We start from the raw sequence: 27,298 nt of genomic DNA on the forward strand, positions 1-27,298 counted from the left end.
TGGGCAGACTCTCGGACGCTCAGAGGTATGTCCACAAGGTGAGACGCGTCTGCGAGAAGTTTCCCCATCACTACAGTACTGAGTGGCCACTGGTTTCCTCAGTGACCAGAGCTGCCAGGGTCCTCTGCAGGGCGGGTCCCTGGGAACTGCGGTCACTACCGCCCTGTGCTGACACTGGTAGCTCCTGCTTGTCCTTGCTCCTAGCCATCTGTACATGTCTTAGCTTTGCCAGTCTCCGGGTGGAGCAAAACCAAAGTTGGTCCTTTGCATGCTGCCCTGAATGGCTCAGAAAGCTGGATGCTCACCTGGCTCCTCCTTTCCCAGCAAGAACCCTTTCTGGCTGGGAGTTCCCTGTTGGCACTGAGCAGTGCCAGCCGGGGCAGGGGGATTCAGGGGGCAAAATGAAGCTGTTCTCCTTCTCTTTTTGAAAAGTGATTCTCAGGGTTTTTTCCTACTGTTGCTGAATTTTGGTAAGTGGGCACCTGAGCTTTGCCAGCTGTTTCCATTCATGAATAAGGTGTGTAATTGTGGATCTCAACTAGGGGAGGCAGGATCCCCTACTTCATCATCTTGGTGACATCACTCTCCAACAGTTTTGGGTTTCATTTTCAAATAACTCCTCATCAACTACAAAACTGTTTGATGCACATCTACTGGTTGGCAAATGAACCTACATATTTTATTTTTAAGTCTTATAACAACCCCATAAAGTAGTTACTGCTGTCATTCACTTTTTAGTGAGGGAGAAACTGAGGATTTGGGTGGTTAAGTCACAAATGTGTTGAGTGGTAGAGTCCGGATGTGTATGCGGACCAGACTGATTGGGAAGTCCATGCTCCTTGGCAGTGTCTTACTACAGACCACTAAGACCCCACAATCCCCAGCTCTTATCGGACAGCCTGTAACAACTCTCCTCAGTCACAATCACGAGCCTCACTCCCCGGCACATGCAGCTGAAGAACAGACCTTCCGGGATTGAGGCCCATACATTTCATGGCATATCAGGAGCTTTCCTCAAAGAAGGTGAGAGAGGCGATCACAGCTCATCTCCTGCTGGATGCCAGTCCTCATCCTCCCCTACACCCTTCCCACCACCTTGAAACAGCAGACACTTGGCAAAGCCTATCCTCAAAGGCCTTTCTCTGAAGGTAAATCCTGGGCAGGCTCAAAACTACACACATTAAACACCCAATTGAGAAGCATTTGGAGATTGTGACCACGACCCACTGCAATCCAACTACAACTCTTTTTCTTTCTGACTACCAAATTCCACAGAACCCAAAAAAGCACAAACTTCCTTTCCAGTTCTCTGTCCAAAACCAGGTGTCCAAAGGATAAAGGCTGGAGCCTCCCGCATGCAACTCAGGAGGCTGGAGACAACATGGAACCGTACATGTGCAGAACAAAGAGCTGTGCCTTCCCTTCCTGATGTCATCAGAGGTCCCATTCTTTACAGTTCTAGATTCAGTGCCCATTAGCCTCTACGGCCCCTCATTTAGAGCTGGCCAAAACAATCTCCTCTCCCTGGAGGTGTCCCTAAGGACAGGGTTTAAAAGTGGGATTTAATCATAGCCTGTGTCTATATTGACAGAAAACTACCACAAACAAAGGTATATCACAGATACATCATTTAGGAACACAAGTAAAATATTTAAGAAAAGCTGAAAACAGAGTCCAACAATTAAAAAATGTCATATCCATGATCATCGAGATTTCTCTTGGGCTGCAAAATAGGTTTGCTTGGGAAAATTACATAAACATTAAACAAAATGGAAAAATTCTAAAAAGAAATAAAATCCAAAAGAAGACGCCCCTCCTCTTGGAGTTAATTTTAAGTGCAAGCTCTGGCATTTTTATAAAGAGAAAGATGCTTTGTGAGTATCCCTTTATCGAATAGTACATAGTAAAAATCTTTATTGGTAAATATATTTTAACAATATAAAATTCCTCATGTCCATGATGATAATATAGTACGGAGGTTTACATGTTCAGAGAAAAAAAATCTATACATAAATAAGAAATGTACAGTCTGTATGAAGGAAACTATTGAACTTCAGTGAAAAATAATTTAAAAGATTTGAGTAATAAGAGGTACAAATCATTTTCCTAAATAAAAAGATGAAGTATATTATGGTACAATATTCCAAACAAAATCTCCACAAACTCTCTTATTTTCACATTTTTGTGTTCTGTTGCCAGGACAAATGTAAATTTTATGTAGAATAATAAAAGGCAAACATTTTGTGAAAAGGCAGACTGAAGCTGAACCAAAGTGTCTTTAATAGCTACAATAATCTAAATATTTTAGTTCTGAGTTGTGAAAAAAAAATTAAAGTCCTAATATCATGTAAGAATTTAGTATGTAGGGGCGCCTGGGTGGCTCAGCCGTTGTCTCCCTGCTCAGCGAGAAGCCTGCTTCTCCCACTCACACTCCCCTTGTGTTCCCTCTCTATCTCTCTCTGTCAAAATAAATAAATAAGATCTTAAAAAAAAATTAAGTGCAACCCTGCAAAAAAAAAAAAAAAAGAATATAGTATGTAATAATTGTACAATTCACAAGAGGTAGAAAGAAATGGGCCTCCCGGGGTAACTGATGGTGTCTCTAGACAGCTAGAAAGAGTAGATGTTTACTTCCTATATTGTAATGAATACACACCTGTGTGTAATTATAAGTATTCCTAATTGAAATATGCAATTTAAACTGTCAAAGTTCAAAAATCATGAGTTTCATAATTTTAATGTTGAGAATGCAGGACACCAAACAGCAGACAAAACTTATTTAAAGGTTTGAATTTATGAAATCTTGACTTCAAAAAGAATCCTTCTGTAGACAAATTTTAGAGTGTTCTCCAAAATAATGAGAAAGGGAATCATATTAGTGTGGAATAATGTTATAAAGTGAAAAAAGCCATTATGTATAGTTCTCATTGTTGCTGTAAACAGAGATAAAATACATAGATTCTTATTATGAAGAGCACATAAATCAAGAAAAGATGTAATATTCTTTTATGACCAAGTATTATAAAATGAGCACCTCAATTAAACTGAGGCTAAGGAACCAAAGGCATTGCAGGTCCTACTTCTGCATATGCCAGACAGAGTCTGACAGCTGCAGCCAGCCCTCATGGGGAAGTGGGGGAGCAGTGACAGCAAACGGTCAAGTCATTCCTCCTGCTCTTGCTCCCCCTGGTGGGCCTGCCCCTGCCGCTACAAGGTCGCAGTGAGGCGTTTGAGCTCTGCTCCAGAGGAACATTGTGCCCTGGCGTCCAGGAGCCCAAGACCTCTCCTCCAAACCCACTTGCTGACCTCCTTCCCCATATGTGTGGCTGCCCCAGGAATCCCAAAACACGGACCCTGCGTCCATCTGCAGCTCATGTTTTTGAAAACCCAGCCTGATGTAAAACAATAAAACTAGAAACGTAATCAATCAATCAATCAATCAATCAATCAAATAAAATGAAGCTAAGGACATGAGTCAACACTAACCAAGAAACTGAAGATGAGCAGTCAATAAAGAGTGTTAAATTGCTCAATGTCTCTAGAAGATCAATCCAAGAACTATTACAGAAGGTTGGAAAAGCCTGGGAAAGAATAGGGTCCATTCAGGGAAATGGGTTTGGAGAACTCAGATTTCCAAACTTTGGATGGATCTGAAATTCATACAGGCCTCTGGAGTCAATTTCATCAGAACTGAAAATGAACTTACCTTTCAATCCAGAAATTACAGTTTTAGAAAGAAATCCAAGGAAGAAAACTTGAAGGAATATAGAGAGGTATATGGCCAAAGGTATTCCTCTACAACGTTAACCGATAATAATAAAGATATTGGAAGCCACCTAAGTGAGAATCAATAGCTTATCGGTAAAATGGTATTGATCCACGGAGAAAATCCTAGTTAGTCATTAAAAATGAGCACGTAAGGGCAGAAAAGCCAACATGGACAAGATGTTAATCACATATCGTGAAATGAAAAAATGGGAGTTTACAGTATATACGCTATCCTAATACTGTGTGTGTGTGTGTGTGTGTGTGTGTGTGTGTTTCCAAAACGAACACTGACATAGAAGCAGCCAAACAAATGTCAGAGACAAAACTACACCCATCTACGATGAAAAACAGGGAACAGTATTAGGATTTCATTAACTTTCCCATATAAGTAAAATTGAAGAACACATTTCAGAGAATATAAGTCTATGACTCCTGTGGTATATTAATGGCATTTTATTTATATTTGCTAAGCAGTATTACTTTCTCATTGTTACCTACTAAACTAACAGCATGCTGTTTCATAGGTAAAAGTTTTTCACAGCCTTCCATAGTATCTGCTCTTCTAAAGTTACTGAGGTTCAGATATGTTTTCACCACAACCACTAACAGTAGCAGTCTTAAAACTTTTGGACACATTTTATAGGAAGTTTTAAATGTTTCAAACTATAATAATATAGAATATCTGCACAAATCACCAAATCATCTGGAAAGAAAAAACGCCAAATAACATAAAACAATAATAGTTGTTGATCCATAGGCTATTAAAAATTACACGGTTTATTTCTCTTCAGTAGCAATTAAAAATACACCTTGCAAACCACTGGGCATGACAGCCTTAAAGTTGTCTAATTCCAGGCAACAACATGTTATTTGGAAACGGCATGGATACTTTTGCTTGCAATACAGAATTTTAATATTCTGACAGTATTTCTGATTTGCCAAAGTCAAATGCCCGTAAGAGTCTGGTCCATTATAAATTCTCTGTAGGTAAACAAATATGGATTAAAATGCATGGAAAAAGGCCTAGGATGCATGCTGAACTAAAAACCAATAGTTATTTTAGAGAGGCAATTATTGAGAGGCGGGGGAGAAGACGATAACTCTGTTACATTCCGAAGAATCGTTAATACCCTCTTCCCCTAACATGGGCAGCTAGTATAGACCATCAGCACAGGAGCACCCAGTCCTGGGAAGGCTAAGGAAGTCCCACCAGCTCCTGGGCACTAGTCATGGTTGCCATGCTTCTCCAAGTTCCTTTTCTAGTTTAAAGAATGTGGCTGGAGACCCAACAGAGCAGGACATGCCTTCACTAGGGGCTGGAGTTCAGGTAGTCCTAAACTCCCCTGCTGCTCTTTGAGGAAGTGAACTTCTTTTGGGGGGTTAGACAAGAGAGAATTTTTTGCCTGTGTGTGACTACAAGTAAGCTGAAATTAAGGCCTGCTCTTTGAGACAGGGATAACTATTCCCACTTTGTATATGAGGAAACTGAACCAGAGAGGATCAATCATCCCAAACTATGGACTCCAGACGTGCAGCGGGCAAGATAGCAAGCATCACTTTCCAACTCCCCAAGTATCTGACGTGACCTTGCTCTTAAAAAGTGGTGTCTAAGAGGAGATACCAGTTCCTCATCTGAAAGAGAAGCCTGGGGATGTGCAGAGTCTGAAAGAAGAGGCAGGTGGGGAAGAGGGAGGAGGCGGAGATTACACAGTGTCCCGTCAACTCAGTGGCACAAGATTCCGTAGAAATAAAAGGAATCAGGCTAAGGCTAAATCAGGAAGGCTAAGCCTTCTCCACAAACATGAAGGTCAAAGGTGTAGGGCAAGGGCAGCTACAAACTGCAGTTGCCTACTGGGGGCAACAAGCAGGGTGGTTGAGGGCATCTAGGATGCCCAGGGGTTGAACCTTTCCAGAGGCTCTGGCTCTACCTTTCCGTGCCAGTATAGGCTGTATGTGAAGTGACAGAACACACTGGGAAAGGGAAGGCCAACTCCCACATAGAAAACGGGCCTAATTCCCAAAAGTCAGGTTCTAGGGAGTTAACCAGGAAACAGTTTCCAGGCACTGGGAACATAAATTGCTTAGCCATTTCAGAAAGCCATCCCTGTGACCCAGTCATTCCTTTTCTGATTTTGCACCTGAGCATAGGTTTTCAAGCTCTGGGAGATGACCCATTCATTGGCTGTGAAATCAGTTTAGTATATGGGAACAAGCATTTCTTTTAACAGAATGTGGTACAATACAAAATAAAACATCAAAGTATAGTACAGGTAATTAGGATGTTGTTTCAGGAAACAAAATCATAGGTATGTAAAACTGTTGGTTATACATGTACATGTATTACACACACACACACACACACACACACACACACACACGCACTCTCTCCAGATAACCAAATGGCTAACTCCCTCCACTGTACCCTTCCCAGTGAGGTCATTCCCTCTCCATGCTTCGTAGAATCAAACATCTTCCTGACAACTTCCCCTACTCTCATTTTACTTTACAGCACTTATCCCCATCATCTTCTCCCTTGCAGACATATTTTCTTGATATGACCTCTGGCAGCAACAAGGACACAAATTATCTGGTTATAGTGACTTGTGAAAAATATTCTAGAATAAGTTATCACTGGCCTATTTTGTAACAAATGACCATTCCTGGATCATTACAAACACGGGGCCAGGAAGAGATGGTATCATCTGGCATAAATGTCAACTCTTGTGTTCACAAGGATGGGCTATGTTACAGCAAGAATGTAGAAAAGTTGCCTTGAGCAGAGAAAAAGCAACAGCAGCTACACATAATATTTAAGTACATGCTAAAAATGCCCTATCAAGCGGACAAGGAAAAGGGTAAATTAATCAAACAATGCAGGGACAACTGGCTGTTTATTTGGAAGAATACAGAGCTGCTTTTCTCATAACACATATAACAAGAAACACCACAGAAAGATATATGAATAATGTCATTTAACATAATGTCTGCTTCATGCATGTCAACAGAGACATACCTGCCACAGTGCTCAGTTCCAAAAGGAATCTACTTATGGCGATACAAAAGCACAATGAAGTAGAAATAGTTAGCTTTCAACTAGTAGAATAAGTTTATTTCTATTACTGAGACTTTACATAGGAATTTACAGAAATAAAAAAATACCGTGTTGCTTAGAATCCATTGGCTCCACCCAGACCTTCTCTCCACTTTCTCTGTGCCCACCTGGGCTAACCTGCCGATCGCATCTGGTTGGGTTCTCCACCAGCAATTCGGTGCCACAATTCTGGTAGGGACAGTATCTCCTAGGAGATGGTTTCTCCTCCATGAGAGCAGCTCCCACTGGGCTTTGGTGACACTAGTTTCCATCCTTTGCCCCTTTACGACTTAGAATGGTCATGGCTTCTGGGTGATGCTAGTCTCTAGGTGCTTCGGTATCCCTTGTTTCTGGCCCACACCACTGTACTACGTCTACCATTACAATCCTCTTGGTGGGGGTAGAGTTCTGTTTGTCATTAGAAGCAGGGCTGATACAAATAGCTATCCACGTATTAACTTGTCAAAAGAAATCATTCTTCCCCCAAATCACTGTATAGAACATGAACACTTAGAACTAAGTACTCATCTGTACCAGCTGGAATGCCTTCAGCTAGAAGTAACAGATAAGCAACCACTATTATCGCAGTAACAGAAAGTCCTAGCCGAGAACAGGTCCAGATGGAGCTGTGCAGCTCAATGACATCGCCTCTGAACCAGGCTTTTCCCATTTTGTCTACTGTTATCTTCAGGATATTGCCCTTCAGGACCACGAGCTATAATTTGGTATAACATACAAACAGGAAAAAGTCCAGCATAAGAGAGACAATCTCTCCTTGTGTCTTCTCACGTCATGACAATAGTTTATCACTGAGATGTTTCCCAGAAGTACCGCAGAATATTTCCCAAACACCTCAACAAAATCATTAGAATAGCATCTCCACGATTAACTTAGATTACTCTGGATTTACTCCTAAATCATCTGGGGGAAGAATGAACAGAGATAAAACAGAGCCCAGCACGTAAGAAGCAGGGTAGTGGGTGTGCAGTGTCTCTTGGAACTGCTGATCAGTGTGTTCCAAGGAGGTGTGGGAAAACAGTAGGACAAAGGAGGCAGGGACAGTGTATGACACCTTATTATTTTAAATACAAATACAGAGTTCCTGGGTCACATACAGATCATGCCTAAATAGATACAATAATGAAATACTAAGAGTAAGAAAGTGGCATTCGAGTACATACCATCGCTTTTTATTTGTGGAGTGCAATGGGTATTCCTGTTCATAAATGATGTTAACCTTTGAAAAATTCATGTAAATCCCACTGTTATTAACAGCACTTACACCATTATAGACTGGCCCAGAGGCAGCTGAAAAACCTCAGAAAAATATCATTTGGCTTCTTTGGGAAGTAGTAGTAGATCAGTAACAACGGCCATACTGATTCCTATTTGCCAGCAACGTCAGAGGGAAAGTTGGTGATGTGGTTGTAAAATAACGTATACTGGCCAAACGACAAAGAGACTCAGGTAGTATTTACAAGTAAGACTGGATGCAGAGGTAGTTAAAAAACCTCACAAAAACAAATTTGGGCTTCTTTATTATGAGGCAGTTCAGCAATAATGGCCATAGTCATTTATTTATGTCAGGATATGGGAGAGGGGTATGTTGTTTGTACTTTAAATTGTCCAGATATATTTTCATATATACACAATGGTGTGCTGGGAAGTATTTGACAACAGGTTCGCTGAGAAAATAAAACCCCCGTTTGTAGAGTTTGCCAATTTCCAGGGCATAAATGCTCCCACTAAAGCCAAGCCACCTATGGGACGACACTGAGTGCAGAGGTGGGAAGAGATGTGCAGAAGCACATTAGACATATTTTTACCATGCAACTCAATAATGTAAGTGACCTAAAGAACAAAGAGCAAAATGTTATAATTAGGAAGTGATGAGTGCTGAGTATTTATTACCTTTGTTTTTAATATAATTTAATTTTTAAATAATGACTATGTTTAAGAACTGGCTCACTAAATTCCTGAAAATTTAACCATCGGCAGTTGCAAGCCAGCATGAGCTTACTCTAACACACCACTGCATACGTGTGGGTATGTGTGTATAAATATATTTACATATATATACATATATAATTATGTCAATCCATAAAGACACTGGTGGTATTTAGTGTGGGAGATACTAGTATAGACCATAGTAGTTATTTAATTAGGGAATATTGTCTCCTCACAAGTTGTTGGACTCCAATATGCAAATTAAGCATACCTCTAATTTCCGCTATATTATTATACCCACATCTGGCCTGCAAACATCAGGGACTCTTCAGAAATGTTTAATGTTGTTGTGATTCATCTTTTTTTAAGCTTCAGATTCCATTGTGAATATGGATATGAATGAATACCATCCACTATATTTACAAAAAATTTGGTATCACATCTGGAATATGACACAACATAAATTCTAGACAAAGATTTCTACCACATTCCTTAAGTGAACAAACTTCCCCTCAATATAAATTTTCTGATGAAAAGTTTCAGTTTTTCTTGAGAGCTTTCATGTACTCAAAATATCAGTAAGGTTTTGTGCTAGTATTAATTATTTGAAGTATGACAAGACATCACTTTCTAATAACATGAGGCATTCTTTGGGCTTCAATCGTCTCATTTTTTAAAATGGTGTAAGAATGTGAAAGGGCGGGTAAAGGCTTCTGGACATCAGGATGTTGAAAGAGCTTTCACCCTTGTGTGAATTCTCTGATGTTTTGTGAGTACCGACCTCTGACTGAAGGTCTTCCCACATCCATCACACTCATAGGGCTTCTCCCCTGTGTGAGTTCTCTGATGTTTAGTGAGAGCTGATTTTTCACAGAAGGTTTTCCCACACTCGTTACATTTATAGGGTTTCTCCCCTGTGTGAGTTCGTTGATGTACAATGAGGTTTGACTTCACACAGAAGGACTTCCCACATTCATTACACATAAAGGGTTTCTCTCCTGTGTGTGTTCTCTGATGGACAGTTAGGGCTGACCTGTGGCAGAAGGATTTCCCACATGTATTACATTCGTACGGTTTCTCCCCTGTGTGTGTTCTCTGATGTTCTGTGAGGTTTGACTTTACACAGAACGTTTTTCCACATTGCTTACATTCATAGGGTTTTTCTCCCGTATGTGTTCGCTGATGGTTCGTAAGGTGTGGTTTCTGACAAAAGGATTTCCCACATTCGGTACATTCATACGGTTTCTCTCCTGTGTGTGTTCTTTGATGTTGAGTGAGGTTTGACTTCTCCCAGAATGTTTTCCCACATTCACCACATTCAAAGGTTTTTTCTCCTGAGTGACCTCTTCGAAGTTGGGTGAGATGTGACTTCTTGGTGAAGTTACTTCCATTTTCATTGTGCTCATAAGGTTTTTTGCCCATGTGTACTATCTGATGTTTAAAGAGAGTTGACTTTTCCCACGTTTTAGGACCCACTTTGTATTCGTGGGGAATCTTTCTTGCATAGGTTCCCTGATGGATAATGAAAGTTGAGTTATCACAGAAGGTTTGCCCATATGCATTGTATTCATAAGGAGTCTCTCCTATAAGAGTTCTCTGATGTCCCAATCTTAAATCTGTATAGAAGGACTTCCCACAAATATTGCATTCATATGGCTCCATTTCCAAATGAGTTCTCTGAGATAAACTGAGTTCTAAACTGTGGATGAAGGTTCTTCCACATGCATTATATTTACAGAGCGTCTCTCCTATCTGAATTTTCTTGTTTGTGAAAAAGGCTGCTTCCTCACAGAAGGCTTGTCCATTTTCATTATACTCAGAAGGCTGGTCAAAAATTGGCTGACTGAGATTGTGGCTATGATTGAGCACATTCCTTTTCTGATTATATTTGTAAGATTTCCCTCCTGGAGTTTTTTCATGCTTAATATCAAGGAGCAATTTCTCGTACACATTAAACTCATCAGGCTTCTTTCCAGAATAGCTCTTTCTACTAATAATTAAGCCTGAAATATTTTTCAAACTCATCTCACACGAGTCACATATCTTATATGGAAAATTTCTTGAAGGAACAGAATCTGTGCCCAGATTGAAAGCTTTTGTTACTCTATCACCGCTATCTATATTTAATGTTTTGTTGGCGGTGAAAGCAAGTTGCCAAAAATGTTCATCTTCATTGTCCTGGCTGCTGTCTATCAGGTCATCAACTTTCCAGTCTTCTAGAAATGAGAAAAATAACCACATCTTATGAATACTAGTACACGTCTAATGGGACTGAACTCACACAAACGCCCTTTCATGTAGTCGATTCTTTTGTTTTAGGCTCAGTTTCCTGGCGTGAACTACATCCAAGCATACGTTTCCTTTATCCTCCTGGTCTCAGCGGAAAGTAAACACATGCTGCAGTGGAAACTGGGAATGGAAACTGGCAAGGACATTTAACATTTTAAATATAAAACCTTCAAAACTGGACAGAAAAGGGTGCAAATTCAAAGCACAGGGAGCTGGGAGTGGCTGATTCAGGGAAGCTCAGAGAATGGGGTGAGCGGGACAGAGACACTGAACACTGAATTAAGAGATGGTGCCATTTAAGGTAGTAATAGGACGGTAGGATGTTTTCATCTCGTTTTCACCTCGCTTAGACTGTTTCTCCCCAAGCTCCTCTCATGATGAGATTGAATGGATTTTCACATCTTGTAAAAGTGGAATTGTTCTAGGACCACTGCTCTCATGTGCAAGCAACCACTCTCTAGAAAAGGAGTCTGCACACTAAGACTGCTGAGCAAGGGTCCTTGAACTATGAGTGTTTTTTACATTTTTAGAGGGAAAAGATAGCAGAGACAGTAGGGAGGAGTGAGGAGGAAGAAGAAAGGGGAGGAGAGGGAAAAACAGAATCAGGAAAGAGGAGGAGCAGCCACCCGGACCACATGTGACTCACCAAACCTAAAATATGTGCTACTGTCTTTACATAAGAGTCCACCAACCTCCCATCTAGAAGCTCTCACCCAGCCCCGTGCCTTTACCACACCCACAGCTGACGCCTCTCATGTGGGCACTTCTGGCTCTGGCCTCAGCCACGTGCACCACACTCACATAGAACCAACATCTTATTCAACACACAGACTGGGTTCTAGCAGTTCTCTCCAGCTTCTCGTGTCCAAGTTTAGGTATGTCATAAGTCCCCTATAATCTAATTTCCCCTCAGTAAATGGCACCCTGATTTACCCAGTTGCTTAAGACCTATCAGTTGAGTCATGCTGGACTCCTGTCTCTCTTCCACACTATCAACCCAACAGCAAATCTTGTTGGCCTCATCGTCAAGATATATGTACAAACCTACAACTCCTCAGCCCTCCCAACATCACCTAAGCCACTATCCGCTCTCCTCTGGAATACACAGTAGTCTCCTAAATGGTATTCCTTCCTTGCTCGTGCCCAAGCACCACCTAACCACCAGATTGTATTTACTGCATACACTGTAAATCAGATCTGATGATTTAATCTCACTTATATTTACTCAAAAAACCAAAAAAAAACCCCAAGGATTTCTCACATCACTCAACATAATTACCATTGTCCATGCTATTTCTTATGACATCACCTCCTATCACTCTCCCTCACACGTACTCAACTCTAGCCACAACAGCCCCCTTGACATTTTTCAAACACTAAGAACACAGCTGAGAAGTTTGGCACCTGCCTGGAAGAGCTCGCACTTTCACTTTACTAGGGCCTCATCCCTCCTATGGACCTCATCAAACAGGTTTTCTCTGACTTCCTTACCCATTAGCACATGCCATCATTCTCCACCCCCTCCCCACTGCTTTAACTCTCTCCACAGTGCTTACCACAACAAATACTGTATGTACACATTCACACGCATACACTTGTGTATGTGCACACACACACACACAAACATGCTTCTTGTCCCTCACTGTAATACACGCTCCATGATAAAAGGGATGTTAATCTCTTAATTACCTAAAAACGTAACTGGGTTGTAGTGAGTGTCCAACATATATTTGTTAAATGAATATCTCAAGTATAGCATGAATACATACCAGGTAACAAAAGGTGTCCAAAGAGAATAGAGGGAAGGCAAACAATTTTAAAAGATAAATTAACTACGAAAAATTACCTAAGATGATGTCAACTGAGTCTGCATTATATGTATTGGTAAATCACTCTAAAATATCAAAGGACAAAGGAAAGCATTTATGCAAGAAAGTTACATGTGGAGGAGTGTGATTAAGGTAATGGAGGGATGTGGGCCAACTGTCCCTAGTCACTTCCAAAGGTCTAAAATTAAAAAAAGAAATTTCTGAAGAATATTTCACAAGCAATAAACCCTAAACCAATGGCCTAAGACCTCATTCCCTTGTCTTCCACCTGCCTGTGCAGTCACTAACTCACCTTGGTTGCAGTGGCTTGGGAATCCTGCCTCTAATATCCAGGGCTCTTCTCCTTGTTCTATCTTGAAGACCACTTCTGGCTTAGTAATGCAATATCCTGTTGAGCAAAAATAATACAAGATGATGGCTAAATAGCCTGGCTTCAGGGACTCTGAAAAAATGATGGGGAAGAAAGGTACAGCTTCAGAAGTTGCCCAAGGGAGATGCCCAAATGAACCAATGCCTGAGCAGGTTAAGAACACAGCATTGGGGGCGCCTGGGTGGCACAGCGGTTAAGCGTCTGCCTTCGGCTCAGGGTGTGATCCCGGCGTTATGGGATCAAGCCCCACATCAGGCTCTTCTGCTATGAGCCTGCTTCTTTCTCTCCCACTCCCCCTGCTTGTGTTCCCTCTCTCGCTGGCTGTCTCTATCTCTGTCAAATAAATAAATAAAATCTTAAAAAAAAAAAAAAAAGAACACAGCATTGTTTATGGTGGACAAAGAGACTGGTCATCTTAGGGCCTTGAATCTCAAGTGTCAATCAAAATTCCACAGGCAGTTCATATGTTTCAACAACTAGAAACGCATGCTACTGGTAGTCACAAGGAAAAAAAAGATTCTTACCTACTGAGACAAAATGGCTGTAATTTTCTAGAATCACATCTCTGTATAGTATCTTCTGAGCAGGATCCAGCAGATACCACTCTTCCTGAGTGAAGTCCACACATACATCTTTGAATGACACTTGTTCCTGTAATAGTATATTCCTTTTCTATATGAAGCTGTCAGAACTATATGACGTGGAAGAATTTTAAAAGAGCTAATCTCTTTAGAGTTTGCTAAAAACTGATACACAGGATGCCTTCTTTTGTGCTATTTACTTTGTAGGATAAAAGAAATATCTTGTACAAACAGCATTTCCACTAAAGGCCTCGAAGTGTTCCCCTTGCTGCAAATACTACTGATGAAAACAAACACACACCATTCCTATTCTCAAAGTGCTTATGATCTAATGAGGAGATACATACAATAACATTTATTAAATTATACACTGCAGGAGCTAGCAGTATGCACACAGTAGACTGGGAAGGAAAGCAGACCAAGAAAAAGATAGTTCTTTAATATTATCATTTATATGATAGAAAAAAATAGACAATAAAACAGACAAAGCAGACCAGAAGGGGACCCAGATACCAGAAATAATAAACAGGAACTTCAAAATGGATTGTGATTAATATGTTCAATATAACAGAGGAAAATACGAACAAAATAAGTGGGAGTTCAATGGATATATGGTGTGTACTGTACAGAACAGAATTACTAGAGCAGGCCTGAGACTGCCCTCCTTTGAAAGGTCTGCTGCTATGAGGGTATCCCTTGGCTGGCATCTGGGAACTTAAATTCCCTAATAAGAATGGTTCACTGAGCCTAAACTGTTTGTGTAAGCAATATGGTTTATGCTGCACACATACATTCCTTCTAAGTCCGGAAGTTTCTGCGCCAAGCAGAGAAGACCAATGCGATCAACTCCCGATTAAAAACACTGAGCACCGTCTGCTAAGCTTCCCTGGCAGATATTTCACATTTATTGTCAATCTCATTGCTAGATTTGGGAGAAGACTCTTAGAAGTTTGCTCCTGGTTTCCTCTCAACTATGCTCTGTGTGCGCCTTTTCCCCTTGTTGATTCTGCTTTATATCCTTGCATTTTAATAAGTCACAGCCATAAGTAGAACCACCTGCAGACTCACCCTAGGAAGTCACTGAGCCTGGGGATGGTCTTGGGGACCTATGATAGATGCGTATACAGACACATATACATGCACATACATACAGAGATAAAATGGGCATTCTAGAGCTGAGAAATACAACACTGGAATTAAGAACTCATTAAGTGGGTTCAAAATCCTATTAGGGAAAACATATATAAATCTAACAAGAGTATCAAAACATGTATGTGTCTAACAGAAGGGTACCAAAATACATACCCCCAAAACTGATAGAACTGAAAGGAGAAATACACAAATTTATAATCATAGTTGGGAGGCTTCAACACCCCTCTGTCAATACTGAGAGTTCAAGGAGTTAGAAAATCAGTAAGTATACAGATGACCTGAACCGCACTACCCATCAACATGATCTAAATGATAGTTACAAAATACTCCATCCAAAACAATAAAACACACATTTTATCATTCTATTCTAGCTCATACGTAACATTCACCATGAGAGACCATAGTCTTGGCCATAAAACACACCTTAACAAATTTAAAACAATAGCTATCATACAAAATACATTCTCTGAATACAATGGAAAAGAAATCAGTAAAGAGAGAGCTGGAAAATCACTCGAACACTAAAAAATTAAACAACACACTTATAAATAACCTGTAGTTCAAAGAGAACTCGAAAGAAAGTTTTAAATATTGTACATGAAATAAAAATAAAAATGCCACTCATCAAAATTTGTGGGATGAATTGAAAGCAGTACATAGAAATTTATAGCAAGTGTATATATTAGAAAAGAAAAATTTTAAATCAGTAACCTAAGTTTCCATCTTAACACACTACAGAAGAAAAGTAAATTAAGCCAAAAGGAAGCAAAATAAAGGAAATATTAGAATAAACCAATGAAATTGAAAACGTGAAAAAAAGAAAATTAATGAAACCAACAGCCACTTCTTTGAAAACATCAATAAATTAATAAACTTCCAGAAACCTAACCAAGAAAAAAGAGAAAAGAAACAAACTGTGAATCTCAGAAATGATAGGTCAACACTACCGATCCTATGAACACTAAAATAATAAGAGAATACTACAAACAATTTTATTCCTGAAAAATTAACTTAAATGAAATGGATAAATTCCTTAAAAGACACAGAAGGGGGAATGAAGCATGAGAGACTATGGACTCTGAGAAACAAACTGAGGGCTTCAGAGGGGAGGGGGGTGGGGGAATGGGATAGGCTGGTGATGGGTAGTAAGGAGGGTACGTATCACATGGTGCACTGGGTGTTATACACAACTAATGAATCATCGAACTTTACATCAAAAATAAATAAATAAAAATAAATAAATAAAATTAAAAAAAAAAGACACAGCCACCAATTCACACAAGGAGAAATAGATAACCTGAACAGATCTATACCTGTTAAACAAACAAACAAACAAACAACTGAATTACTAATTAAATCACTTCCAAAATAGAAAGTACTAAGCCCAAACAGTGTCACTGGTGAATTCTACTAAACATTTAAGGAAAAAATACTAATTTTCCACAATCTCCTCCAGTAAATAACACTTCCAAACTCATATTATAAGGTCAACATTACCCTGATACCAAAACTAGATAAAGACATGAGAAACTAAAGACCAGTACCTCCCATTAGCATACATACAAAAATCCCCAAATACTGGCAAATCAAATCTGGCAATGTATACAACACATTATAAACCATAACCAAGTGGAATTTATTCCAGGTATGGAAGGCCAGGTCAATATTAAAAAAAAAATCAATCAATACAATGCAGCACATCAATAAGCCAAAGAAGAAAAATTACATGATCAAATCAATTGATGGGAAAAAAGCATCTGACAAAATCTAACAGCCATTCATTATGAAAATTCTCAGTGAACTAGGAATAGGGGGAATGTTCTTAGCTTGATAAAGACCATCCATAAAAACCTTACAGCTGACATCACATTTAATGTTAAGAGACTGGGACACTTTTCCCCTAAAGAGCAGGAATAGGGCAAGGATGTCTTACCTCAATACTCCTATTCAACTCTGTACTAGAAGTCCTAGCTAGTGCAGGAAGACCAAAACCAAACCAAACCAACCCAAAACCAGAAATAAAACATAAATGACTGGCTCTCTATCCTGTTTCATTGATCTATGCGTCTATTTTTGGGCCGGTACCATACTGTTTTGATTGCTATAGCTTTGTAGTATAGCTGGAAATCTGGGACTGTGATCAATTTGTGAAACAAATCCAACTTTGTTTTTCTTTCCTAAGATTGCTCTGGCTATTCAGAGTAGAACAGAACAGAGAGAACAGAAATAGACCAACAGTTAATATGGTCAGCTAATTTTCAACAAAGAAGGCAAGAATATCCAACAGAAAAAGAGAGTCTCTTCAACAAATGGTGTTGGGAAAACTGGACAGCCAGCTACATGTAAAAGAATGAAACCAGACCTCTTTCTTACACCATACACAAAAATAAACTCAAAATGGATTAAAGACCTAAATGTGAGACCTGAAACCATAAAAATCCTAGAAAAGCACAGAGGAAGTAACTTCTTTGACATCAGCCATAGCAACTTCTTTCTAGATATGTCTCCCAAGACAAGGGAAATAAAAGCAAAATTAAACTATTGGGACTACACCAAAACAAAAAGCTCTGCACAGCAAAGGTAACCATCAATAAAACAAAAGGACAACCTACTAATGGAAGAAGATATTTGCAAATGATATATGCGTTAAGGATCTGATATCCAAAATATATAACTTACACAACACCAAAAAACCCCAAATAAGCTGATTAAAAACTGGGCAAAGGACCTGAATAAACATTTTTCCAAAGAAGACGAACAGAAGACCAAGAGACACATGAAGAAATGCTCAACATCACTAATCACCAGAGAAACTCAAATCAAAACCACAATGAGATATCACCTCACACGTATCAGGATGGTTAGAATAAAAAAAAAAAAAAAAAGAAATTACAAGAGTTGGTGATAATGTGAAGAAAAAGGAACACTTGTGTACTGATAGTGGGGATGAAAACTGGTTCAGCCATTATGGAAAACTGTGTGGAGTTCCCTCAAAAAATTAAAAATAGAACTATCCTATGATCTAGTAATTCCACTACTGGGTATTTTCCCAAAGAAAATGAAACCACTGATTGGAAAAGATATGTTTATTGCAGCACTATTTACAGTAGGCAAGATACGGAAGAGTCCATCGATAGATGAAGGGATAAAGAAGATGTGGTTTATATATACAATGGAATATTACTCAGCCAAAGAATGAAATCTTAATAACTGCAACAACATGGATGGATCTAGAGGGTATAATACTAAGTGAAATAAGTCAGACAAAGAAAGACAAATAGCATATGATTTCACTCATGTGCAATTTAAGAAACAAAACAAAGCAAAAAAGAGACAAAAAAAGAGACTCCCAAATATAGAGAACAAACTGGTGATTACCAGAGGGAAGGTGGGTGGGAAGAGGGGATGAGACAACTGGGGTGTATCACTGAGAAGGAAAAACAAAACTCTCTTTATTTGAAGTCAATATTATTGTCTCTATAAAAAATCTCAAGTAACTTACAAAAAGAAAGAAAAAAATCTACTAGAAGTAAAAGGAAATATCAAAACATCACAGGATTCAAGATCAACATAAAAAAGTCAACTGTTTTCCTATATCTGAATAAAGAATTAGAATTCCAAATTTTCAAATGAAAAAAAATATTTACAATAGCACCCCCCAAAAAGGTACTCAAGTACAAAGTCTAACACAATATGTATATACAGAAAAACAAAACAACTGATGGAAGAAATCACAGATCTGAATAAATGGAGAGAGATTCCAAATTCATCAATAGGAAGACTCAAAATGCCTAAGATGTCAATTCTTTCCAACTTAATCTATAAATTCAATGCAATCCAAATAAAATCCCCCAGCTATTTTGCAGATATTGACAAAATGATTCTGAAGTTTATATAGAAAAGGATCTAGAATCGCCAACACAATGTGGAAGAAAAATGAGAATTCACATTGCCTGATCTTGAGACTTACTATAAAGCTACCAATAACCAAGATAGTGTGATAGTGCTGAAAGAGACACATAGACCAACAGAACAGAATAGAAGGTCCAGGAATAGTCTACCAAAATAAAGTCAAATGTTTTGACAAAGGCACAAAGGCAATAAAAAGAGAAAGACAGTCTTTCAACAAATGGTGCTTGAACAACTGGACACTCATGCAAAAGAAATGAACCTAGCCACAGACTTTACACAAGTATTAACTAAAAATGAATCAGAGATCTAAATGTAAAACGCAAAACTTTAAACCTTCTAGAAGAAAATACAGAACAAAGAATAGCAGCACTATTTACAGTAGGCAAGATATGGAAGAGTCCATCGATAGATGAAGGGATAAAGAAGATGTGGTTTATATATACAATGGAATATTACTCAGCCAAAGAATGAAATCTTAATAACTGCAACAACATGGATGGATCTAGAGGGTATAATACTAAAAATAAAATCATCTGCTCTGTGAAAGACATTTCTAAGAAAATGAAAGGACAAGGCACAGACTGGGAGAAATTATTCACAACACATGTATCTAATAAAGGATTTGCATCTAAAAAATACAAAGAACTCTTAAAGCTCAAGAATAAGAAAACAAATGACCCAATTGAAAAAGGGCAAAAGAGCTGAAGAAACATTTCACCAAACATATAAGGATAGCAAATAAATATAGGAACAGGTGCTCAACATCATCTATTAGTGGGAAAATGCAGACAACATGACACATTTATTAGAATGATTAAATCCAAAATAATGATGATACCAATTTCAGGTCCACAATCAGAACAACAAAGATTCTGATTCTGATTCGTAGTTGGTAGGAATACAAACTGATACAGCACCTTTGTAAAAATAGTTTGGCAATTTCTGCAAAGCTAAACATACATACATACGTACATAACTGAGCCAGCAATTCCACACTCTACATGTTTGAAAATTTATGTCTGCTTAAAAACCTACATGTGAATATTTCTAGTACCTTAATTCGCAATGGCCCCAAACTGGAAGAATCAAGAGTCCATGGGTTAACAACTCTGAAATCATGTATGTGTATTCTGGAATTGAACTATCAAATAAGTGAAATCCAGATGATGTTAGCCGGATTCTCTTTGTAGAGTGGGAGATTACAGATAAGCAAGGAGAGAAGGTTAGAATGTTCCATGTGGCAATGTTTACAACAGGAGACAACAGTGTGAACTAATACTTAGCTTAATATAGATATAGATGGTTACATACTGAAATATTTATAGACACTGTATATACACGAGTGAGTATACACATGTATTTCCTTGTTCAGTTACCTGAGAGGGTCTGCAAACAATGACACACCAGTAGCAACAAACACACCTAGTCCCCCAATCTTGGTTTCTCATACTATGCTCCAATGAAAAGAACCAGAGCTATTTAGGAAAAAAAAAAAAAAAAAGGCTAATTCTAGAGCAGGAAACCTGGAAAATCTACTACCAGGGAGAAAGGAAGAAGTATTCAAACAATAACAGGGTATGTCAAAAGACACAGGAACCAACAGAAGGTGCTTTTTAAAAGATGAATTTAATTATTTTTGAGAGAGAAGGAGATGGAGAGAGAGCGTGAGCAGGGTGGAGGAGCAGAGGCAGAGAGAGAATTTCAAGCAGGCTCCACACTCAGCAAAGAGCCTGACGTGGGGCTCAAAATCCCAGGACCCTGAGATCACAACCTGAGCCAAAATCAAAAGTTGGCCACTCAACCAACTCAGCAGCCCAGGCTTTTAATAGAAGATGCTTTTAATAACCAACCCTAGAAGATGCTTTTAATAACCAACCTGGAACAACTTGAGCAACAAAAGGAACAACGGAGCACTATACTATAACCAAAATATAAAATAACTAGCCATGAATTCATCCTGATATAAATAAATGGATTAGTAAATAGGAGAGAACAGAAAAATTTCCTGTGCAGAATTCCTGATAATTTATGTAGATGCTCCAGCAGGAAGGAGGTATACTGTAACTCCCCACTTCCTTCCAAATAGTACAGTGTGAAAACAGAGGAAAGAAAAAGTAGCTTTGCCACTACTCGTGACCACATTACTTCAGCCAAGTGATCAACAGTGATACATCACTATAATAAGTCATGTTGAGAGCGCTTACCCTTGACATGATGTGACCAAATGACATTATATCTCTGTGGTCTTCCTCCAAGAAACCCATAACCTCAGTCTAATCATGAAAACAACAGCAGACAATTCCCAGTTAAGGGACGTTCTACAAAACACCTGAATGTACTCCTCCAAACTGCCAAGGTTATCAAAAACAAGGAAAGTCTGAGAAATTGTCACAGCCAAGGAGAGCCTAAGGAAACAACTAAGTGAAATGTGGTACCCTGAAACAGAATACCTGCATGGAGGAGAAAACACCACGGTCAATTATCAAAAGAAAAATTACATACCATAATAGTCTGCAATCCATATAATAGACAAGCATTAGTATCCCTATATATAAAGAGCTAGTCACTGAAGAAGAGCTAGTCACAGAAAGAAAAAAAAAGACAAACTTAAGAGCAAAATGGGCAAAAGATATGAACAGAGGGTTCACAGAAATGTAAATACATCTTTCAAATATATGAAAAAATATTTAACCTCACCCAGTTAAGAAAACTGCAGATACAAAGTTCATAAAATACCACTTTGTAGTCTATCCGTTGCCAAAATTCCAAAAGTTGAACCACGTGTTCTATGGAAGAAGCTGCAGACAAAGAAGCACTCACGAGGTGTCAATGGGAGTGACACAAAATGATACCATAATCCCAAATGATCAAGTTTATCAATTATATTCACACTTTGACCTGGCAGCCCACTTCTGGGAATTTATCTGATAGAAAAAACCTGTATGTACCAGGTCATCCATTAGAACATGGTTTGTAGTAGCAAAAGGTTTGAAATAGTTCATAACTAATAACCAGTTTAATAAACTATGGAATGTCCATGCTTGGATTACTGTGCAGTTATAACAAAAAAAGAAGCAATCCATGTTCTGTTTACAGAAAGATGTCTGAGATAGGCGGAAAACAGTGGAAAAAAAGCGAAGAAAGAATGGGAAACCGTGTATAGACTCGCTACTCAAAGTGTGGTGCCCGGAGCAGCAGAGTCAGCTTCACCTGGGAGCTTTTTAGAAATGCAAAACCCAGGGCCCCACCAGATCCACTAAATCAAAATCCGAATTTTTGCAGATGCCAGTGATGTACAGGTGCATCGAAGTTCGAAAAGCCCTAAGGATGATGGAGTCCCTTCTAAATAAAAGTAGGGGGCATACAAGAGTATCTTTTAACTGAATAAAGAAACACTGGTAGGACAAACAAGAAAGATGGGTATCTACAGTAGGGTGACCATACAGTCCCGTTTGTCTGGGACTGTCCCAATATATGCCAGTTGTCCCATCATAACTTTACAGAACCTCTTTCATTCTCGGCAGAAGTGTCTCAATTTAGATGAGAAATAAATGTCACCCGTCCTAGAGGGAACATCACTTAACCTTTTAGCCAACACAATGGCTAATTATATTAATTAATTAATACATTACTAATTCAAAAGTATTTTATTAAAAAAGAGAGAGAGACAAAGCCAGTCAAGAGAAAAGACTGAAGGGGTGCCTGGGTGGCGCGGTCGTTAGGCGTCTGCCTCCGGCTCAGGGCGTCATCCCAGCGTTCTGGGATCGAGCCCCATGTCAGGCTCTTCCGCTGGGAGCCTGCTTCTTCCTCTCCCACTCCCCTTGCTTGTGTTCCCTCTCTCACTGGCTGTCTCTCTCTGTCAGATAAATAAATAAAATCTTAAAAAAAAAAAAAAAAAAGAAAAAAGACTGAAAAAAGCAGTGAGCCAAGGACAGTTAAGCAATATACCCAAGGAGAGGCAACATTTGGAGCAAAAGGGAAAGACAACTTCATGAGGAACAGAAAGAGAATGTATCAGAGTTAAGAAAGGAGAGCTAGGAGGGAGGTGTCAGAGACAAGAGAGACTGAGGATTATGCCACAGGACGGTCAAGTAAGACAAAGACAAAAATTGGATTTGACTACAATATGGTGGCCTTTTCCAGAACTGATTCAGGTGAGTGGTGGTGGTGAAGGAGCAAGAATGCATGCATGAGGTTGAAATGTAAATGAGAAATGCAGAGACCAAACCCAGAACAGTCTGCTACTCAAGCTAGAAACACAACCAAGCTGACACAAACACTTAAGGAGAGTTATCTGGAGGACGTGTGGTCCCTCCATTCTGCCAGGTCTTCAAAGTCTTATTCCTGCATCAAGCAAGACCATGGAGGGCTGTCTACTCAAACCTCTTTGTTTGGTCCCCTGAAAAGCATCTACGCATCTTTGGCACAGTGCTGTGTCTATCAGAAATGATTATAGGCAGTTTCAGTGTTGTTATTAGAAAAATCAGAGGAAAATTTACAACTTGCACAATTCTGTGAAATTAAGAGTCCTGCATCTGATTCTGCCAACTGCTCTTTGAATTTGCTACTCTCAACATATTTCCCTTCAAGTAATTCTTGCCTATTTCTATTTTTTCTTTTTAAAAATATGAATCCTTACAAACTTTAGAAAACCCATTTTAAAACAAAGTGGGAATAAATAAACAAAAAGCTCACCTGGGATCTGTTCATTTTCCGCTCTTACTGAAGGAGGGAGAGCTGAGGAAGAAGGAAGGGAGAAGGAAGTTAGGAGAGACTTGGCCTGCCTTGCAGTTCCTGGATTTACCTGCCTACACAGCTCCACATACAAGATACTTACGTGTCCATGTGTGGCTCCGATATATGTTGAGCTTAGACATGATACTTTTCACTGAGTGAATGTAAACATTTGTTTCTTATTGATTTATTACCAATTTAGGTTCTGTGACACAGAAAAATTAAAAACATGAGAAGATGAGTTTAACATTTAACAGTAACCTAAAGGAGGAAACACTATGGATTTGTCAGAACTGATGTGGTACGGAAAAATTAAAAACCTCAAGCCACATTGTTAATGTTTTCCTCTTAACACCATTAACCCCTTGAGGTCAGATTATCCAAGAAACCTCTGAAAAAAAGAGATGGGGGTGTTTAAGGCAAGATAAAAAATGTTTCATGTTTGTTCTAACCTTCTTACAACTTTCAAAAGGTCTTTTAATAAGAAACTATCTTTGACTTAACAGTGACAAAATGGGCAGTGGCCTGGGAATTTGCAGACCTTACTTTTAACCATGGTTCTGCCACTAACAAACTGCATGATCTCGGTCAGTCACCTTCTCAGAATTAAAATCTTTTTTTTCGTTTTTCAAATAAGGCCAAAACAGATAACCTCAAAAAAAACTTGCCTGCACTACCATCCCGTGCGTCTATAAGGCCAGGAGAGTGGGAACCTCAGCATCTTTCTAGATGCCATCAACAATGGGAAATAGTGAACGGAAAATGAGGGGAGGAGGCGGTGTTCAGGGAGGGGTGATGACAGAATTGCCTTTGTTATGGCTGGTGAGCCTTTCATTCCCGACCATGCCCTCACAAACTCTCCAAAGAAGTGACATTTCCTGTGTCGCCTGCGTGCCCACCCCTCTCAGCTCCAGCTCACCTCGCTCTTCATAAATTTGTCCCAGACCTTCCACCGTCACACAGCCTTCGATGGCTTCAGGATACTGCCATGCTTATACATAACAAATAACAAATGAATACATAATAAATAATAACTGGGGACCTGGGGAATGTCAGAGCCAGGAAAGGGCCTTGGTGGCTAGCTAGTCCAGCCTCTTCCCTCTTCCATTGCACAAATGAGTTAGTTAACTGAGCAATGAAGGCCCCAGAGACTTGTCCAAGCTCCAGCCGCATGTATTATATATGTAACAAACAAATACAATAGCAGCTAACAAAATCTGAGTGCTCAGAACAATGCCACGCGGTAAGTATTACTGACATCCACACTCTACAAGTAAGGAGACGAAGTCTCAGGTCGACTCTTCAGTCAGAGCAATTCATTCACATCAGACGCCCTGCCTGGTTCCCCTACAACCGCACCCCTCCTAGTAAGCCCGGCGCACATAGGACGCACGCGTACACGTCAAAACGCCAAGCGCGCACGCACGTCGCGCACGCGCACTCACTCCTTCCCAGCCCCACCCCCCCTCCCCGTGGGCCCAGCGCACACGTCACGCACGCGCACTCCCCACCTGCGGCCGCGCGACGGCGCAGCCAGCTTAACGCTGGGGCTGGACACCTGCGGGCCCTGCGAGCCCGAGAGCCCTTGTTGCCGCGCGGGACCCTGGTCCCTTAGTAAGAGACGCCCCCGCCCGCCGTCCTTTCAACTCCGCAGGCGCCGCAGACGCCTGGGGGTCCCTCCAGTGTCCGCGGGGCTCCTACCACCGCCGCCCCCGCAGGACCCCCGAGCGGCGCAGGGACCCCTCGGCCCACGCCCCCACCCCCTGGGGCTCACCGGTAGCTCCCTCGCCGCGTGGACCCGGAAGCCAGGAAAGGTTTCCCACGAGGGGCTGGAGACCGGGGAAGGACGAGCCGGGAGGAGAAGGCGGGGATGCACATGCGCAGAGGGAGGGAGCGGCGCGGCGCGGCGGCGGAGGGTAGCTGAACTCCGCTCCTGGCAAGTGCCTTTACTTCTAAGGAAGGGATGCCTCACCCCAAAGTTGTAAAAAGTAAGCTAACAGTACCGAGCTAACAGGGTTTTAGTGAAGATTAGAGGCGTTTAGGACGTATGTCTGGCACATAAATTGTTCAGTGGCTCTCGCAAGATTCTCTTCCCCTGTGTACACCATGCCCATTTCTTGAGAAATCAGCTGGAGAGTTTCTGCCGACTTTGCTGAGTTGAGAGATTACTGAGATACTCCAGCTGCCTGGGGTCAGGCTTCTGTCCTTGCCCCTCGACCTGTGCATCAAAGCAGTGTGCCTTTTAGACACAAGCCGAGAGAAGGAAAGCTGTGCTTGAATTTCATTTACATATGTGGTATCTGTGGCCAGCATGGTTAAACAATACTAAAAAAAAGTTGATGTGTAAAAAACTTCGTCTACCAAACTTGAGAAAAGCACGCTGTCATCTCCCGCAACCTCCCATATACACTTCACCCAACTTTCCCCAATGTTAACATTTTACAGAGCCATGGTACTTTTATCAAAACTAAGAAAATAACTCGGGTGCAATTCTATTAACTAAATTAGAGTTTATTCAGATTCCGTCAGTTTTTCCACTAATGTCCTTTTACCGATCCAGGATCCAATCCCCATCCCACAGTACATTTAATCATCATGTCCGCTTCAGTCTGTGGGAGATTTTTCGTCTTTCCTTGTCTTTCATGACTTTCACATGGTTGAAGAATAGTGGGCAGGTATTGTGAAGAATGACCCTGAATTTACGTTTGTCTAATGTTTTCTCCTTGTTGGACTGAGGTATAAATTTTTAGGAAGAATACCTTTGGGAGGATGTGCCCTACCGATATATCAGGTGACATGATATCAACATGATTTGTCATACTAACCTTTAGTACTTGGTTAAGTGGTATCTGACAGGTTTCTCCACTATATAGTTAGGATTTTTCCATTTCCAGTCAACACTTGAGTGGGTTGTTAAGTCCAGTGCACACTCAGGGACAGGAAATTAGCTCCATTTCAAATTTGTGGTCATATTTTAAAACCACCACGTATATTAGTAAATTTGAAGAGAGGCCCTCTGACGCTACCCAAATGTACTGTTTCTATTTAGAGTTTTGGCCACTCATTTTAGCTTTCATTTCTGGATCTTGCCTGCAACCACTTTTACTGTGGTGTTCTAAGTGGTGATTTTTCTATTCTATTTCTTCTGTATTTATTGGGATTCTTCTGTAAAGGAAAGATTTTCATTTTCCCCATTTATTTATTCCATCATTTACTTATGTCAGTACGGGCTCATGGATAATCTATTTTCTTCTCCACCGTTGTTACTCAATCCCACATTTCTCACCCAACACTTTGATCTATTTTATGTTTTACAATTTTACCCTTTTCAGAATGTCAACCAAATTATATAATATGTATCTCCTGAATTTGGCTTTTTTCACGTCACAAAACTCGTTTAAGATTCATTTGTGTTATTGCTCCTTTTCTCAGATCAGCGCCTCTCCCCACTCTTTTCATTTCATCCCATGCTATTATGTTATTATATTGCTTAAATTGTTCCAGTTTGGGCACTGGGAGCTATCACAGGTTAGCTTTTGGGTCCTTTTTTTTTTTTTTTTTTTTTTTTAAGATTTTATTTATTTATTTGACAGAGATAGAGACAGCCAGCGAGAGAGGGAACACA

At 40.0% G+C, this 27,298-nt stretch overlaps 2 protein-coding genes and 1 pseudogene across 6 annotated transcripts in view; 1 reads left to right on the top strand and 2 right to left on the bottom strand.

The window, feature by feature from the left end:
- Positions 1-13,284, bottom strand: part of LOC121101311 — a 56,438-nt pseudogene extending 43,154 nt beyond the window's left edge.
- On the bottom strand, positions 4,206-27,225 carry ZNF248 (zinc finger protein 248). 5 transcript variants are annotated; one of them, XM_040624760.1, is made up of 6 exons: positions 25,448-27,225; positions 23,777-23,878; positions 23,635-23,676; positions 13,819-13,945; positions 13,217-13,312; positions 4,206-11,022 (listed from the first exon to the last, which is right to left on the bottom strand). In XM_040624760.1, exons 3-6 carry the CDS (start codon positions 23,647-23,649, stop codon positions 9,527-9,529), a joined length of 1,734 nt encoding a protein of 577 aa, XP_040480694.1. In that variant the 5' UTR covers positions 23,650-23,676; positions 23,777-23,878; positions 25,448-27,225; the 3' UTR covers positions 4,206-9,526. The 5 variants fall into 5 exon arrangements, with proteins under 5 accessions (XP_040480694.1, XP_040480696.1, XP_040480693.1 ...); XM_040624762.1 differs by lacking the exon at positions 23,777-23,878 and adding an exon at positions 24,593-24,664; XM_040624759.1 differs by having other exon boundaries at positions 23,777-24,664.
- Positions 25,178-27,298, top strand: part of LOC103661949 (zinc finger protein 33B-like) — a 31,618-nt gene continuing 29,497 nt past the window's right edge. The window contains exon 1 of the mRNA XM_040624754.1: positions 25,178-25,287. The gene's annotated coding sequence lies outside the window, so the exon portion shown is untranslated. The remainder of the gene's footprint in view (positions 25,288-27,298) is intronic.

This window comes from Ursus maritimus, unplaced genomic scaffold (genome assembly GCF_017311325.1).
Source record: "Ursus maritimus isolate PB19 unplaced genomic scaffold, ASM1731132v1 scaffold_7, whole genome shotgun sequence".
Lineage (NCBI taxonomy): Eukaryota > Metazoa > Chordata > Mammalia > Carnivora > Ursidae > Ursus > Ursus maritimus.